The following is a 16471-nucleotide window of genomic DNA, read 5'->3' as shown; positions in this document are numbered from 1 at the left end:
AACCATACCTCTAACAATGTGAATAGTAACCATACCTCTAACAATGTGAATAGTAACCATACCTCTAACAATGTGAATAGTAACCATACCTCTAACAATGTGAATAGTAACCATACCTCTAACAATATGGGGGTACTCATCTAAATGGTGTCTCTAAGGATAACACTTCAAAACATATGGAACAATTTAATATTTGAGGTGGTTATGGTCAAGGTAAAAGGAAGCTCTCATATCCACCTTGACAGTTAACCTCTACAAATATAGGTGTAGACACTTGAATGGTGTCTCTAGATACAAAACATCCAACTATAGGTGTAGACACTTGAATGGTGTCTCTAGATACAAAACATCCAAATATAGGCGTAGACACTTGAATGGTGTCTCTAGATACAAAACATCCAAATATAGGTGTAGACACTTGAATGGTGTCTCTAGATACAAAACATCCAAATATAGGTGTAGACACTTGAATGGTGTCTCTAGATACAAAACATCCAACTATAAGTGTAGACACTTGAATGGTGTCTCTAGATACAAAACATCCAAATATAGGCGTAGACACTTGAATGGTGGCTCTAGATACAAAACATCCAAATATAGTTGTGGACACTTGAATGGTGTCTCTAGATACAAAACATCCAACTATAGGTGTAGACACTTGAATGGTGTCTCTAGATACAAAACATGCAAATATAGGTGTAGACACTTGAATGGTGTCTCTCAATACGAAACATCCAATTTATTAATTATTAACTAATTTGCTATTTGATATTGAATATGGAGGTCAATGTCAAAGTCAAAGGTTAAGGTATAAAAAGAAAGCTGACCCTTGATAATATGAATGTAGACACTAAGTGTAGTCTTTGTGTATTCAACTTTTGAGTTGAAGACAACTTTTGGTTATTTTGACTTGAAAATCTTTGCCAGGGTCAAAGGTCAATGTCTTAATTAAAAGCTTACCATTGGTATTGTGGGGGGAGACACTTGAAATGGAGTTCATCTGTATCAAACTTTTGGAGGGAAGCAGCAAAATGTTTGTTTTTATACAACTTTACCATTTTGCTATCGAGGTCAAAGTCACAAAATTAAGTAACATATGCATAAATTATGTATCACCGAAAAAATCCAAGTCATGATTAAAATATCATCATCAAATGTTTGACTAAAAAGCTATGATGATAAACCAAATTTGGCTATTTGATATTGGAGAAGACTTTTATATGGCTGCCATACGGCCATATTTGACATTGGAGAAGACTTTTAGCAAGTATGGCTGCCATACGGCCATATTTGATTAGGTCACAAATTAAAGTAACATGCATACGTCTCTCATAGTATATTACATTTGTGCCAGGTTTGGTTGAAATCAGTTGGTGGATGTTAGAGATTTGCTGGTGAATGCACACATGCATGGACAGATCAAGACATGGATGGAACCAAATAGTCACCTCTGGAAAATGACTGTTGGGGATTAAAAACAATTTTTGCTATTTTATACTATTTAAATTTAAAGAAGTTCAGAATTATAAAATATAGATTTGATAAAATAAGATATGAAAATCACCAGTGTTTTACTAAGGTTTGAGAACTTGGTATGCACAAGAGGAAAACCTGGTAAAAGTGTGTGATGTAATGTTGATAGAGCACTCCATGCAGTCAAATACATGTGGAAGTAAGTTAGATTTTGTATATGTACAAATATCACTGGTCTAAGTCCTAATAGTTTTATGGGTATAAAATGGAAAATAAACAGTAAATGCAGGTCTACCATATTCTGGCCCTCATTTCTGGTCAAAATATCACTTCCAAATATTGTACTCAATGTCAAAATATCACTTCCAAATATTGTACTCAATGTCAAAATATCACTTCCAAATATTGTACTCAATGTCAAAATATCACTTCCAAATATTGTACTCAATGTCAAAATATCACTTCCAAATATTGTACTCAATGTCAAAATATCACTTCCAAATATTGTACTCAATGTCAAAATATCACTTCCAAATATTGTACTCAATATCACTTCCAAATATTGTACTCAATGTCAAAATATCACTTCCAAATATTGTACTCAATATCACTTCCAAATATTGTACTCAATGTCAAATAACTAATGTACCATTATCACAATGCAGCATATTGTGTTAAAATGTCAAAGTCTAGAACAACTGACCTGTGAACCAAGTTGTTTGGCACATATAGGACAAGGCTCGGGATTACAGCCTTCTTGGCAGCCATCTTGTACTTTGGCCAAATTTGTCAAATATAGCAACTGTCCAAGCTTCTTTCGTAATTCTGAAGTTGCTATAATTTTGTCTGATATATGCTTCAACCGGGTTTGATCAAACTACAAAAAGATATGACAACAAAGTTGTATCTGATTCAATGTCTTACTCAACCTAATAGTACAACATGCACAGAGTTTTCATAAATACACGCCTTCATATAAAGTAATCTTGACTAAGTTATCAGAGTCAACTCTTACATCAGGTGTGTGCCTCACTCACTCACTCACTCACCCACCCACCCACCCACCCACTCACCCACCCACCCACCCACTCACTCACTCACTCACCCACCCGCCCACCCACTCACTCACCCACCCATCCATCCATCCACCCACCCACTCACTCACCCACTCACCCACCCATCCATCCACCCACCCACTCACTCACTCACCCACTCACTCACCCACCCACCCACCCACTCACTCACCCACCCACCCACTCACTCACCCACCCACCCACCCACCCACTCACTCACCCACCCACCCACCCATCCACCCACCCACTCACTCACTCATCCACCCACTCACTCACTCACTATAGTAAAACATGCTCCCTACAACAGTGGCAATGATAACACATGCAGCCCTTCACATATTCCTAAGGCAAGGGAAAACAACTTCAGTCTAATAGTACAGTATTAAACTGTACACTTAAGATATTTTTGTCACTAGAAAATTTCACTTTTTTAACTGTCTTAAAATAGTTCTCAAAGACTAATTTTTACTAATTACAGACTAGTACATTGTTGAATTGAAATTATTTTAATGTACAAGGCAGATTACTCACTATTCATTTCAGCAAAATAACCCCAAAATATGTCTTTAGCGAAAATTTCTCTGACTTGAAAGAATTCTTGCTGTATGCTGACCTACAGGTTCTACATGACATAGTCATTAATATTTTGGTACAGGTATGTATGGCATGATTCTACAGTCTAGAAATGGTGATTACCATTATTTCACTACAGCCATACAAACATTTGACATAACAGATTACATATATCTGTGACTATTCTGACAGATTTGACCTTTAAACAAGGTATGACAGATTTGACCTTTAACCTACCCTGCAAGGTTCAATGATGTAAGGCTGTGAGTCAGGGTCATGGGGTTCATCGGGTAGTAACAATCGTAACCTCATCGTTGTCATCTCAAGTTCATCCATAGCAGCTACATGGTCTCTCAGAGACATCCATACAGATCTCAAACACTGTCAAAATAATCACAGTACATTAAATGTTAGGGTATAACAGCTGACTATAATAATAATCAGTACAACAGGGTGGGAAAGATTTGTTGTTGTGGATGAACAAACTTACCTGAGTTGTTAAGCTCTGTATTTTTAGTTTTGCCTCAAAAATTCATTCCTGCATAAAATTCATTGCAGTACAACATACAACATGATACACACAGAGAATTGAATACGAATCCACTTTCCTTAATTTGCAAGAATTCCATGGTAGAAACCCAAGTCATACAAAACTGTGTCTAGAAACCCAAGTCATACAAAACTGTGTCTAGAAACCCAAGTCATACAAATCTGTGTCTATAGAAAGTGAAGTCATACCAAACTGTGTCTAGAAAGCCAAGTCATACAAAACTATGTACGATGAGAAAGCCAAGTCATACAAAACTGTGTCTAGAAACCTAAGTCATACAAAACTGTGTCTAGAAAGCCAAGTCATACAAAACTGTGTCTAGAAAGCCAAGTCATTCAAAACTATGTCTTGAAAGCCAAGTCATACAAAACTGTGTCTAGAAAGCCAAGTCATACAAAACTATGTCTAGAAAGCCAAGTCATACAAAACTGTGTCTAGAAAGCCAAGTCATACAAAACTGTGTCTAGAAACCTAAGTCATACAAAACTGTGTCTAGAAACCCAAGTCATACAATGTCGTTATACCAGTCTTGAGTTACAGTAAAAATTTATAGACTGAGATGAGCCCCCATTTTGTTTATATACACAAAATATATTGATGAATTGAAAAACTCACTTTAAATTCTTTTCTCAAATTTTCAAACAATTCCATTTGTGTGTTGCCATCTTGGACAGTGAGATCGTCATCACTATAGCGACGTAACTTGGCATAACTTAGGATGACTTTTAGACTTCTTTCAACCTCACCAGCAGCCCAGGTGCCTGTAGTTTGACTTCCCTGACCCATCACCACGGTATCACCATCTTGTTCTTCTATCACTAATTCCTGAAGATTTCTGAATAATTTCAGATTGAGATGATTAATCTGGGCAGGTCCCTCTTACAATTTACATCATTAAAGTGATTTTCAGAGTATGTGTACATGTACTTTTGTTAATATTAGTTGTGAACTTTCTGTACCATTCCTATTTTATTCATGTATATATATTGCAGAAACAGTTCTAATACTTTGTTTAAACCACACAATATTTCTCTATTGGTTATTAGACACTTTGGTGTGGAATGCCTTGTATACTGAATACTGACAAAGACTTCATCAAATTCCTAATACATGTACAACCAGGTCATAGAACAAAAGATTTGCTTGAAGTACAACATCAATGAATATCAATTATTGAATGTACATCAATGTTATGTAACGTTTCAACCTATTTCAATCGTCTCCTGTATGAGGAGATCAAATCTTCAGATTGCTTGAAACCTGTATTTCAATAACACTCACCTCTTTTGCATAGAGAAGAGCTTGGTTTCATACTGAGAAAACACAGCATCAGCTTGACAGAAAACACAACTGAAAATATATGAGAGATGAGTAATATTTCATGAAAATATCTAACATAGCAGTAGATGGTAATATAAACTATTGAGTGCATGAAAGAGAGTGAAAAGGTATCTTCCATAACAGAAGAGAATACTTGTATTTCAAAGTGACAGATTGAGATATCTGCATTATTAAAACACTAAAGGGGAATGCCACTCCAGGAAATAGAGACATTAACATACATAATGGGTTCTGGACTCATTTCATGATTTTACATCATCTACAATTACTTGTAATTTCAGAAAAACATCAAGTTGATATTATGCCTTTATAGGGTATCTTTGTAACACTTCAACTATACCCGGTACTCTCTAGAATGTCATCAGTTGTGTAACACTTCAACTATACTTTCTAGAATGTCATCAGTTGTGTAACACTTCAACTATACTTTCTAGAATGTCATCAGTTGTGTAACACTTCAACTATACTCTCTAGAATGTCATCAGTTGTGTAACACTTCAACTATACTCTCTAGAATGTCATCAGTTGTGTAACACTTCAACTATACTCTCTAGAATGTCATCAGTTGTGTAACACTTCAATTATACTCTCTAGAATGTCATCAGTTGTGTAACACTTCAACTATACTCTCTAGAATGTCATCAGTTGTGTAACACTTCAATTATACTCTCTAGAATGTCATCAGTTGTGTAACACTTCAACTATACTCTCTAGAATGTCATCAGTTGTGTAACACTTCAACTATACTCTCTAGAATGTCATCAGCTGTGTAACACTTCAATTATACTCTCTAGAATGTCATCAGTTGTGTAACACTTCAATTATACTCTCTAGAATGTCATCAGTTGTGTAACACTTCAATTATACTCTCTAGAATGTCATCAGCTGTGTAACACTTCAACTATACTCTCTAGAATGTCATCAGTTGTGTAACACTTCAACTACACTCTCTAGAATGTCATCAGCTGTGTAACACTTCAATTATACTCTCTAGAATGTCATCAGTTGTGTAACACTTCAACTATACTCTCTAGAATGTCATCAGTTGTGTAACACTTCAATTATACTCTCTAGAATGTCATCAGCTGTGTAACACTTCAATTATACTCTCTAGAATGTCATCAGCTGTGTAACACTTCAATTATACTCTCTAGAATGTCATCAGCTGTGTAACACTTCAATTATACTCTCTAGAATGTCATCAGTTGTGTAACACTTCAATTATACTCTCTAGAATGTCATCAGTTGTGTAACACTTCAATCAATTATACTCTCTAGAATGTCATCAGTTGTGTAACACTTCAACTACACTCTCTAGAATGTCATCAGCTGTGTAACACTTCAATTATACTCTCTAGAATGTCATCAGTTGTGTAACACTTCAACTATACTCTCTAGAATGTCATCAGCTGTGTAACACTTCAATTATACTCTCTAGAATGTCATCAGTTGTGTAACACTTCAATTATACTCTCTAGAATGTCATCAGCTGTGTAACACTTCAACTATACTCTCTAGAATGTCATCAGTTGTGTAACACTTTAACTATACTCTCTAGAATGTCATCAGTTGTGTAACACTTCAATTATACTCTCTAGAATGTCATCAGTTGTGTAACACTTCAATTATACTCTCTAGAATGTCATCAGTTGTGTAACACTTCAATTATACTCTCTAGAATGCCATCAGTTGTGTAACACTTCAACTATACTCTCTAGAATGTCATCAGTTGTGTAACACTTCAATTATACTCTCTAGAATGTCATCAGTTGTGTAACACTTTAACTATACTCTCTAGAATGCCATCAGTTGTGTAACACTTCAATTATACTCTCTAGAATGTCATCAGTTGTGTAACACTTCAATTATACTCTCTAGAATGTCATCAGTTGTGGAACACTTCAATTATACTCTCTAGAATGTCATCAGTTGTGTAACACTTCAACTACACTCTCTAGAATGTCATCAGCTGTGTAACACTTCAATTATACTCTCTAGAATGTCATCAGTTGTGTAACACTTCAACTATACTCTCTAGAATGTCATCAGCTGTGTAACACTTTAACTATACTCTCTAGAATGTCATCAGCTGTGTAACACTTCAATTATACTCTCTAGAATGTCATCAGCTGTGTAACACTTCAATTATACTCTCTAGAATGTCATCAGTTGTGTAACACTTCAATTATACTCTCTAGAATGTCATCAGCTGTGTAACACTTCAATTATACTCTCTAGAATGTCATCAGCTGTGTAACACTTCAATTATACTCTCTAGAATGTCATCAGCTGTGTAACACTTCAATTATACTCTCTAGAATGTCATCAGCTGTGTAACACTTCAATTATACTCTCTAGAATGTCATCAGCTGTGTAACACTTCAATTATACTCTCTAGAATGTCATCAGTTGTGTAACACTTCAATTATACTCTCTAGAATGTCATCAGTTGTGTAACACTTCAATCAATTATACTCTCTAGAATGTCATCAGTTGTGTAACACTTCAACTACACTCTCTAGAATGTCATCAGCTGTGTAACACTTTAACTACACTCTCTAGAATGTCATCAGTTGTGTAACACTTCAACTATACTCTCTAGAATGTCATCAGTTGTGTAACACTTTAACTACACTCTCTAGAATGTCATCAGTTGTGTAACACTTCAACTATACTCTCTAGAATGTCATCAGTTGTGTAACACTTCAACTATACTCTCTAGAATGTCATCAGTTGTGTAACACTTCAACTATACTCTCTAGAATGTCATCAGCTGTGTAACACTTCAACTATACTCTCTAGAATGTCATCAGTTGTGTAACACTTCAATTATACTCTCTAGAATGTCATCAGTTGTGTAACACTTCAATTATACTCTCTAGAATGTCATCAGTTGTGGAACACTTCAACTATACTCTCTAGAATGTCATCAGTTGTGTAACACTTCAACTATACTTTCTAGAATGTCATCAGTTGTGGAACACTTCAACTATACTCTCTAGAATGTCATCAGTTGTGTAACACTTCAACTATACTTTCTAGAATGTCATCAGTTGTGGAACACTTCAACTATACTCTCTAGAATGTCATCAGTTGTGGAACACTTCAACTATACTCTCTAGAATGTCATCAGCTGTGTAACACTTCAACTATACTCTCTAGAATGTCATCAGTTGTGTAACACTTCAATTATACTCTCTAGAATGTCATCAGTTGTGTAACACTTTAACTATACTCTCTAGAATGTCATCAGCTGTGTAACACTTCAACTATACTTTCTAGAATGTCATCAGCTGTGTAACACTTCAACTATACTTTCTAGAATGTCATCAGTTGTGTAACACTTCAACTATACTTTCTAGAATGTCATCAGTTGTGTAACACTTCAACTATACTCTCTAGAGTTGCTAAACTAAATTACAGTGAGTCAAGTTCTTTGAATTTCCCGCTCACTGTTTACAGTATGAGTCTGCATGGTTGTGCCCACCCATTGTGGACAGATGGTAACTTATCTCTGTTTCTCTTGATGTTACTTGTTTAAATGTGGCTATCTTCAGACATGTTTGACCATAAAACCTGAACGCTATTTTAAGAAGGGCTGTAGACAGGTTCATATAGAATAACAAGTACATGAATTAAGAATTCACTACTTACTCTTTCTTTACAAGACCTTTAAATGGTCTGAGATGACACTCAATGGCTGAATTTAACATCTTCATATCTGGTTCTTTACTTAGACTATGTAGTGTTTGTAACACCTCGCTATGGGAATCTTCTAGTTTCTCTAATTCATTCTGTAATACATATCGCAAACCACTAGCATTGCGAAACCTGTACAAAACAATATGATAAACTTGTATATATGATGGACACTTCCACAATGAGAACAAAAGAACTAACACATAACAACTGTGATCACATGTGTAAACATCCACCATATAATATACATATACTGTTATCATGTCACCGTAACTATAATTGTAATGTGCAATTCATTATTTTCCAAATATGAACCACTGAAAATTTGTATCAGGTTGTCAGTTGTGCATGTCAGACTCTAAATAGCTGAATCAAATATCAGTAGCTCTAATTGACTGTTTTTGTATTAAACTATTGTTAGTATTTGAGACATATTTCATTTATTTTTTGAACTCATTGACATCATCTACCATAATTGAGTAAACCCTATAACTATCAAATAAATATACAATTTTTTGACTAATCAATGGTGCTGATCTTTAATTTTCAATGTTTACACATGGACATCAAGTCAGTGTACACAGTACCAACAGTGACTAGTAAAGAGGTAATTCGGGTAAGTAAACAATGAAGGTGTCCAAGTACTTTTGCTTACATCACCAATAACTAAGTTTCAGTCTGTCTGTTGTTTCCACCTAAGCCATATGCAAATGCAGATTAAAACATCACTTAACCTGTAAAGTAGAAACAATTGATACAGACACTAATGCTTTTGATGACATCAGCATAGGTAATTGAGCACCATACCCAGAATTCCCTACCCCAGTTCTGTAAGGTAGAAACAATAGATACAGACACTAATGCTTTTGATGACATCAGCATAGGTAATTGAGCACCATACCCAGAATTCCCTACCCCAGTCCTGTAAGGTAGAAACAATAGATACAGACACTAATGCTTTTGATGACATCAGCATAAGTAATTGAGCACCATACCCAGAATTCCCTACCCCAGTCCTGTAAGGTAGAAACAATTGATACAGACACTAATGCTTTTGATGACATCAGCATAAGTAATTGAGCACCATACCCAGAATTCCCTACCCCAGTTCTGTAAAGTAGAAACAATAGATACAGACACTAATGCTTTTGATGACATCAGCATAGGTAATTGAGCACCATACCCAGAATTCCCTACCCCAGTCCTGTAAAGTAGAAACAATAGATACAGACACTAATGCTCTTGGTGACATCAGCATAGGTAATTGGGCACCATACCCAGAATTCCCTACCCCAGTCCTGTAAGGTAGAAACAATAGATACAGACACTAATGCTCTTGGTGACATCAGCATAGGTAATTGGGCACCATACCCAGAATTCCCTACCCCAGTTCTGTAAAGTAGAAACAATAGATACAGACACTAATGCTCTTGGTGACATCAGCATAAGTAATTGAGCACCATACCCAGAATTCCCTACCCCAGTTCTGTAAAGTAGAAACAATAGATACAGACACTAATGCTCTTGGTGACATCAGCATAGGTAATTGGGCACCATACCCAGAATTCCCTACCCCAGTTCTGTAAGGTAGAAACAATAGATACAGACACTAATGCTCTTGGTGACATCAGCATAGGTAATTGGGCACCATACCCAGAATTCCCTACCCCAGTCCTGTAAGGTAGAAACAATAGATACAGACACTAATGCTCTTGGTGACATCAGCATAGGTAATTGGGCACCATACCCAGAATTCCCTACCCCAGTTCTGTAAAGTAGAAACAATAGATACAGACACTAATGCTCTTGGTGACATCAGCATAGGTAATTGAGCACCATACCCAGAATTCCCTACCCCAGTCCTGTAAGGTAGAAACAATAGTTACAGACACTTGATGACATCAGCATGGGTAATTGAGCACCATACCCAGAATTCCCTACCCCAGTCCTGTAAGGTAGAAACAATAGTTACAGACACTTGATGACATCAGCATGGGTAATTGAGCACCATACCCAGAATTCCCTACCCCAGTCCTGTAAGGTAGAAACAATAGTTACAGACACTTGATGACATCAGCATAGGTAATTGAGCACCATACCCAGAATTCCCTACCCCACTGTACAGCTGTCAGTTCATGGTTAATTTGAATAATTCAATTTCTCTTATTTTAAGAGCAGTCATGAGATGTAGAGGTGGTGAAAGTGACTTTTTTGACAACTTACTGGCCAACAATCAAACAATAGGTATGACCTTCCTTCCTCTTTCAACTAATCAGAAGGATTGAACCATCTCCAGATTTTCACTGGGCAAAAATTGAAATGGTGAAAATAACTGTAAGATTTACTTGGGCTTTCTGACAGCAAAAACTAAAGAATGTGATAAAGACTAGATAACATACCTATGCATTATGGTTATAGTATTAGTTGATGCCTTGGAAGCCAACTCATCATGGATCTTATCAACCAATTCTTTGTCTTCAGATGATTGAATAGACCAGTCTATGGTATCCATCCACCACAGACACCCACTCTGGCACTAGAACAATATCACAGTAGTCAATTGAATGGATTTGTACAGATGAGAAAGATAGTGATATTTGAATCATTTTCCAACATAATGAATTGTGAACTCATTCTACTAGTATTTCAGTTTTAAAATCTAACCAATAGATATGCCAGTTGATTCATGCCACTAACTATTCAACCATCAATAACAAATATGGCTTCCATTTTTACCTCCAAAGAGAAAGTATATATTGTTAATATGCTTTCGTCTGTCTGTCTGTCTGTCTGTCTGTGTGTTCGTGTGTGTGTGTGTGTGTGTGTGTGTGTGTGTGTGTGTGTGTGTGTGCACGCGTGCGCGCGCGTGTGTGTGTGTCTGTCTGTCTGTCGGTCTGTCTGTGGACACAATATCTCAAAAACTACTGCATTAATTCTAATGAAACTTGGTACACATCTTCCTTATAGTAACAACAAGAACTGATTAGATTTTGGTAAACATCCTGATAATAATGATAATGATTAATTAGGCTAATTAATGATTGTCAGTAATCAGACTATATCTACAGAGTGCAAGCTTCAAATACTATATAATTGTATACATACATTTATGATACCATAGCGCATCTAATCTGAAAATATTTATGATGTAGCTATTAGTTTTAATTAGTTATTTGCATATTTTGGTAATTAGTCTTTGAAAACTATCTAATTTGAATATTGACCCAACGTTTTACACATGTTTCACATTTTGTGTTGTGTTGGCCGTAAATAGATTGCATCAGCAGGCAATGTTGCTGAAGAATTAGCCAAGACAAATTCATACGATATCATTCTCAATCAAAAGTGAATATCTTTAGTAAAAGATATGTAAATGCACTCTGAAGTGTTCGAAATTTATGCCAGGTTTGGTTGAAAGTGAGTCATGGGTGTCAGAGATATGACTGACCATGAGTAGGTGACTGGCTAACAGACATGGGTCATTATTATAACCCTCTCCAGGTTGTGCCCACTTAGGGGATAAAAAACTAAACTGACAACATTAGAGTTCCAGACTCCTCCGAATTATTATCAGAAAATCTGCACACCTTTTTTCTCAGTTCTGTTATTTTCATTTGTATTGGTCTGAGGTTCTGTTGTGTCTGTGTTACCAAGGCAACAGCTTTGGCCATATAGGTGGCCTTGATTTCATTGGCCTAGGTGGAAGAGCAAAAAAGGAAAATTAAAAAGACATTAAAATTTGTTAGTTTGTTTGAGTAATGATAATAATGTTTTTGGAGTCATCAGGGAAAGTAAATAATTTAATTGGATTAAATAACACTTGGAACAGCATGTTGGAACAGCAGAGACTTGTATTATATTTCATGGTTTCATAAGAACAGTTTTATGGCCTCTTTACACAATAGCTCACATTCACAAACAAATTTCCAGTTCCCCTGGCATTTCATGTACACATAAAGAGGCCATAAAACTTTTCTTATCAAACCATGAAATGTAAGACAAGTAGTAGTTCTATGCTGTGCCAAGTATTATTAATCCAATTCATTTATTTACTTTCTGTTTGTAACAAGCTTCACTTGTAAATACTTGCCTGTTGGTTTTACAAATCTAATATAGAGCACTTGGGCTATGTCTATCAGCATTATAGCAACACCCTCTGCAGTAACCACGGGAACTGACTAAATATTACACACTGTACATCTAAATTCATGTCAGTTGATATTTCTCATTAACTCTAGATACTTCATGACTTTTGGTGTTTTATTGCCTTATTCTTACACGTTATTCATTTGATCATTTGATGTTATCCATTTATTAAAATCAAGTCAGTAAACTATGAATACCTCTTTTCCAAGTTGAGCATCTCTAAGAGTTGGTGAAATGCCTGGATGACTCTGTTCCAGCAATTCATTAAGATTGTACAGTGTGTGTAAACGTTGTAGTGAATCTGTCTTCAACTGTCCTCTGTGTTCTTCTACGGCCCGTAGTACCTCACGGTACATATCTACAGCATCTACATACTGTAAGACAACAAAACAAGATTATCTATGGACCATAGTACCTCACAGTATGTATCTACAGCATCTATATACTGTAAGACAACAAAACAAGATTATCTATGGACCATAGTACCTCACGGTACATATCTACAGCATCTATATACTGTAAGACAACAAAACAAGACTATCTATCAATTACTGCTAACAGCAGATTGATATCAAGTGTATTATCTTTAGTATAATTTTAGTAAAAGTCCACTCAGTCTTAAAATTACCCTCATTACATCAATCAACATTTATCAAATACAGGAACTGCCTGTATGTCAGCCTGTATGTCTGTCTGTATGTCAGCCTGTATGTCAGCCTGTATGTCAGCCTGTATGTCAGCCTGCATGTCTGTCTGTCTGTCTGCCTGCCTGTCTGCATGGTTATAAAGATGTCTGTCTGTGTCTGTATGTCTATCTGCCTGTAATAAACCTGTCTGTCTGTCTGCCTGCCTGTCTGCATGGTTATAGAGATGTCTGTCTGTGTCTGTATGTCTATCTGCCTGTAATAAACCTGTCTGTCTGTCTACCTGCCTGTCTGCATGATTATAGAGATGTCTGTCTGTGTCTGTATGTCTATCTGCCTGTAATAAACCTGTCTATCTGTCTACCTGCCTGTCTGCATGGTTATAAAGATGTCTGTCTGTGTCTGTATGTCTATCTGCCTGTATTAAACCTGTCTGTCTGTCTACCTGCCTGTCTGCAAGGTTATAGAGATGTCTGTCTGTGTCTGTATGTTTATCTGCCTGTAATAAACCTGTCTATCTGTCTACCTGCCTGTCTGCAAGGTTATAGAGATGTCTGTCTGTGTCTGTATGTTTATCTGCCTGTAATAAACCTGTCTATCTGTCTACCTGCCTGTCTGCATGGTTATAAAGATGTCTGTCTGTGTCTGTATGTCTATCTGCCTGTAATAAACCTGTCTGTCTGTCTACCTGCCTGTCTGCATGGTTATAGAGATGTCTGTCTGTGTCTGTATGTCTATCTGCCTGTAATAAACCTGTTTGTCTGTCTACCTGCCTGTCTGCATGGTTATAGAGATGTCTGTCTGTGTCTGTATGTCTATCTGCCTGTAATAAACCTGTCTGTCTGTCTACCTGCCTGTCTGCATGGTTATAGAGATGTCTGTCTGTGTCTGTATGTCTATCTGCCTGTAATAAACCTGTCTGTCTGTCTACCTGCCTGTCTGCATAGTTATAGAGATGTCTGTCTGTGTCTGTATGTCTATCTGCCTGTAATAAACCTGTCTGTCTGTCTACCTGCCTGTCTGCATGGTTATAGAGATGTCTGTCTGTGTCTGTATGTCTATCTGCCTGTAATAAACCTGTTTGTCTGTCTACCTGCCTGTCTGCATGGTTATAGAGATGCCTGTCTGTGTCTGTATGTCTATCTGCCTGTAATAAACCTGTCTGTCTGTCTACCTGCCTGTCTGCATGGTTATAGAGATGTCTGTCTGTGTCTGTATGTCTATCTGCCTGTATTTAAACCTGTCTGTCTGTCTACCTGCCTGTCTGCAAGGTTATAGAGATGTCTGTCTGTGTCTGTATGTCTATCTGCTTGTAATAAACCTGTCTGTCTGTCTACCTGCCTGTCTGTCTGCCAGTCTGTATATCTGTACATCTCTGTCTACCTGTCTGTCTGTCTGTCTGCCAGTCTGTACATCTGTACATCTCTGCCTGTTTGTCTGTACGTCTGTCTGCTAGTCTTTCAATCATTACCAAAGAAATGACATGGAATAAATCTATGAACTTATTAAGACCAAAACCTCTCATCCTTCATTGGCCAAAAACTGTCAACAATTTGAAACACTGATTTTGGCATGAATGGCAATCATAAATTCGGCAACAAAAGTAGTAACCATGACAACCTGACTCTACTAACCTCCTCTCTGATGATATGTAAGGCAGCTAATCCATTCAATGCACAAATAAATTGTCTGTGAGATTCTTCGCATTCTAGTTTAGTTTTCTGAGTCAAAGATTTGAGTAGTTCTTCCATTGTCATGGTACTTTTATGCAGTGGTAGAAACTCTCCCCTTACTGCCTGTGGATGACAACATGCTTGGCGTAGCTTCAGTAGTGGCCACATCATCTGTTACAATCATAGAATAAAAACGTCTCAATATTTTGAAATGTGATAAAAGTATACTGTACTGCAAGTCAATACATCTAATACTAATGTATATGCCATTATGCAATGTTACAACTGAATTCTATCAACTTACCAACTTTGCATAGACTCTCTCACAGTCCTTGGAGCTTGGGCTTTGCGAAAACACGGAGGGTTGCAGTCACACGTCAATGAATGATTATCTCTATGTGGTCGATGAGGGCACACAGTACAAGGACATTCAAGTACGGTTATGAAGATGATATCGGTAATACAAAATAACTCATTTAGCTTTAATTTTAGTAATGCGAAGCTCCGAGGACTGTGAGAGAGTCTACAACGTTGCAATGTTTCTAATCAACTGAGTTCTATCAATTTACCAGCTTTGCAATGTTACAACTGAATTCTCATCAACTTACTAAGTCTGCCAGTGTCAAGCTATGCTTAAACTATCTGGGATCTGTTCAAGCATGTCTGAGTTATGGCTTTGGACATGAAAACTACACCAACAAAATGGCTGCCAGGCAGCCATTTTGTACCACGTGTCACGACGAAAATGGATATGCACATGTATGTCACAGAACACTGTCCTAATACCAACTTTGAATGACATCTGTTCAAGCATGTCTGAGTTATGGCTTTGGACATGGAAAATTCGCAAACAAAATGGCTTCCAGGCAGCCATATTGGATCGCATCACGACAACAATGAATATGCACATGTATGTCATAGAACACTGTCCTAATACCAACTTTGAATAAGATCTGTTCAAGCATGTCTGAGTTATGGCTTTTGACAGGGAAAATTCGCAAACAAAATGGCTGCTAGGTGGCCATATTGGATTGTATCATGAAACAAATTGACGTGCATATGTATGCTATAGTATGTTGCCCCTGTACCAAGTTTGAAAAAAATCGGTCCAGGCATCTCCAAGAAACGGCTCTGGACGGACGGACAGATGGAACCCAATCCATGTGTTTCCATAATTTCCTGATGAAAATGTTATTTCAAACATAGTATAGACAAAACAAAACTAAATGTAACAACATAAGCGACATCATCTTGCGCAATGCATCTTGGAACTGGAAAATCTATTATAGATATTACAGT

General features: G+C 36.8%; 1 protein-coding gene across 1 annotated transcript in view; it reads right to left on the bottom strand.

Annotated features, from left to right (window-relative positions):
• The window catches only part of LOC144433448 (E3 ubiquitin-protein ligase SHPRH-like), a 55485-nt gene that overhangs the window by 16661 nt on the left and 22353 nt on the right, over window positions 1-16471 (bottom strand). The window contains exons 14-22 of the mRNA XM_078121766.1: window positions 15134-15343; window positions 13053-13229; window positions 12297-12404; window positions 11109-11245; window positions 8665-8841; window positions 4951-5019; window positions 4285-4504; window positions 3357-3500; window positions 2177-2350 (exon numbers count right to left, since the gene is read on the bottom strand). Coding sequence (XP_077977892.1) covers window positions 2177-2350; window positions 3357-3500; window positions 4285-4504; window positions 4951-5019; window positions 8665-8841; window positions 11109-11245; window positions 12297-12404; window positions 13053-13229; window positions 15134-15343 — 1416 coding nt within the window. The remainder of the gene's footprint in view (window positions 1-2176; window positions 2351-3356; window positions 3501-4284; window positions 4505-4950; window positions 5020-8664; window positions 8842-11108; window positions 11246-12296; window positions 12405-13052; window positions 13230-15133; window positions 15344-16471) is intronic.

Source organism: Glandiceps talaboti, chromosome 3 (genome assembly GCF_964340395.1).
Source record: "Glandiceps talaboti chromosome 3, keGlaTala1.1, whole genome shotgun sequence".
Classification (NCBI taxonomy): domain Eukaryota; kingdom Metazoa; phylum Hemichordata; class Enteropneusta; family Spengelidae; genus Glandiceps; species Glandiceps talaboti.
The sequence above is the reverse complement of the archived record's forward strand: the minus strand, read 5'-3'. Positions and strand labels throughout refer to the sequence as shown.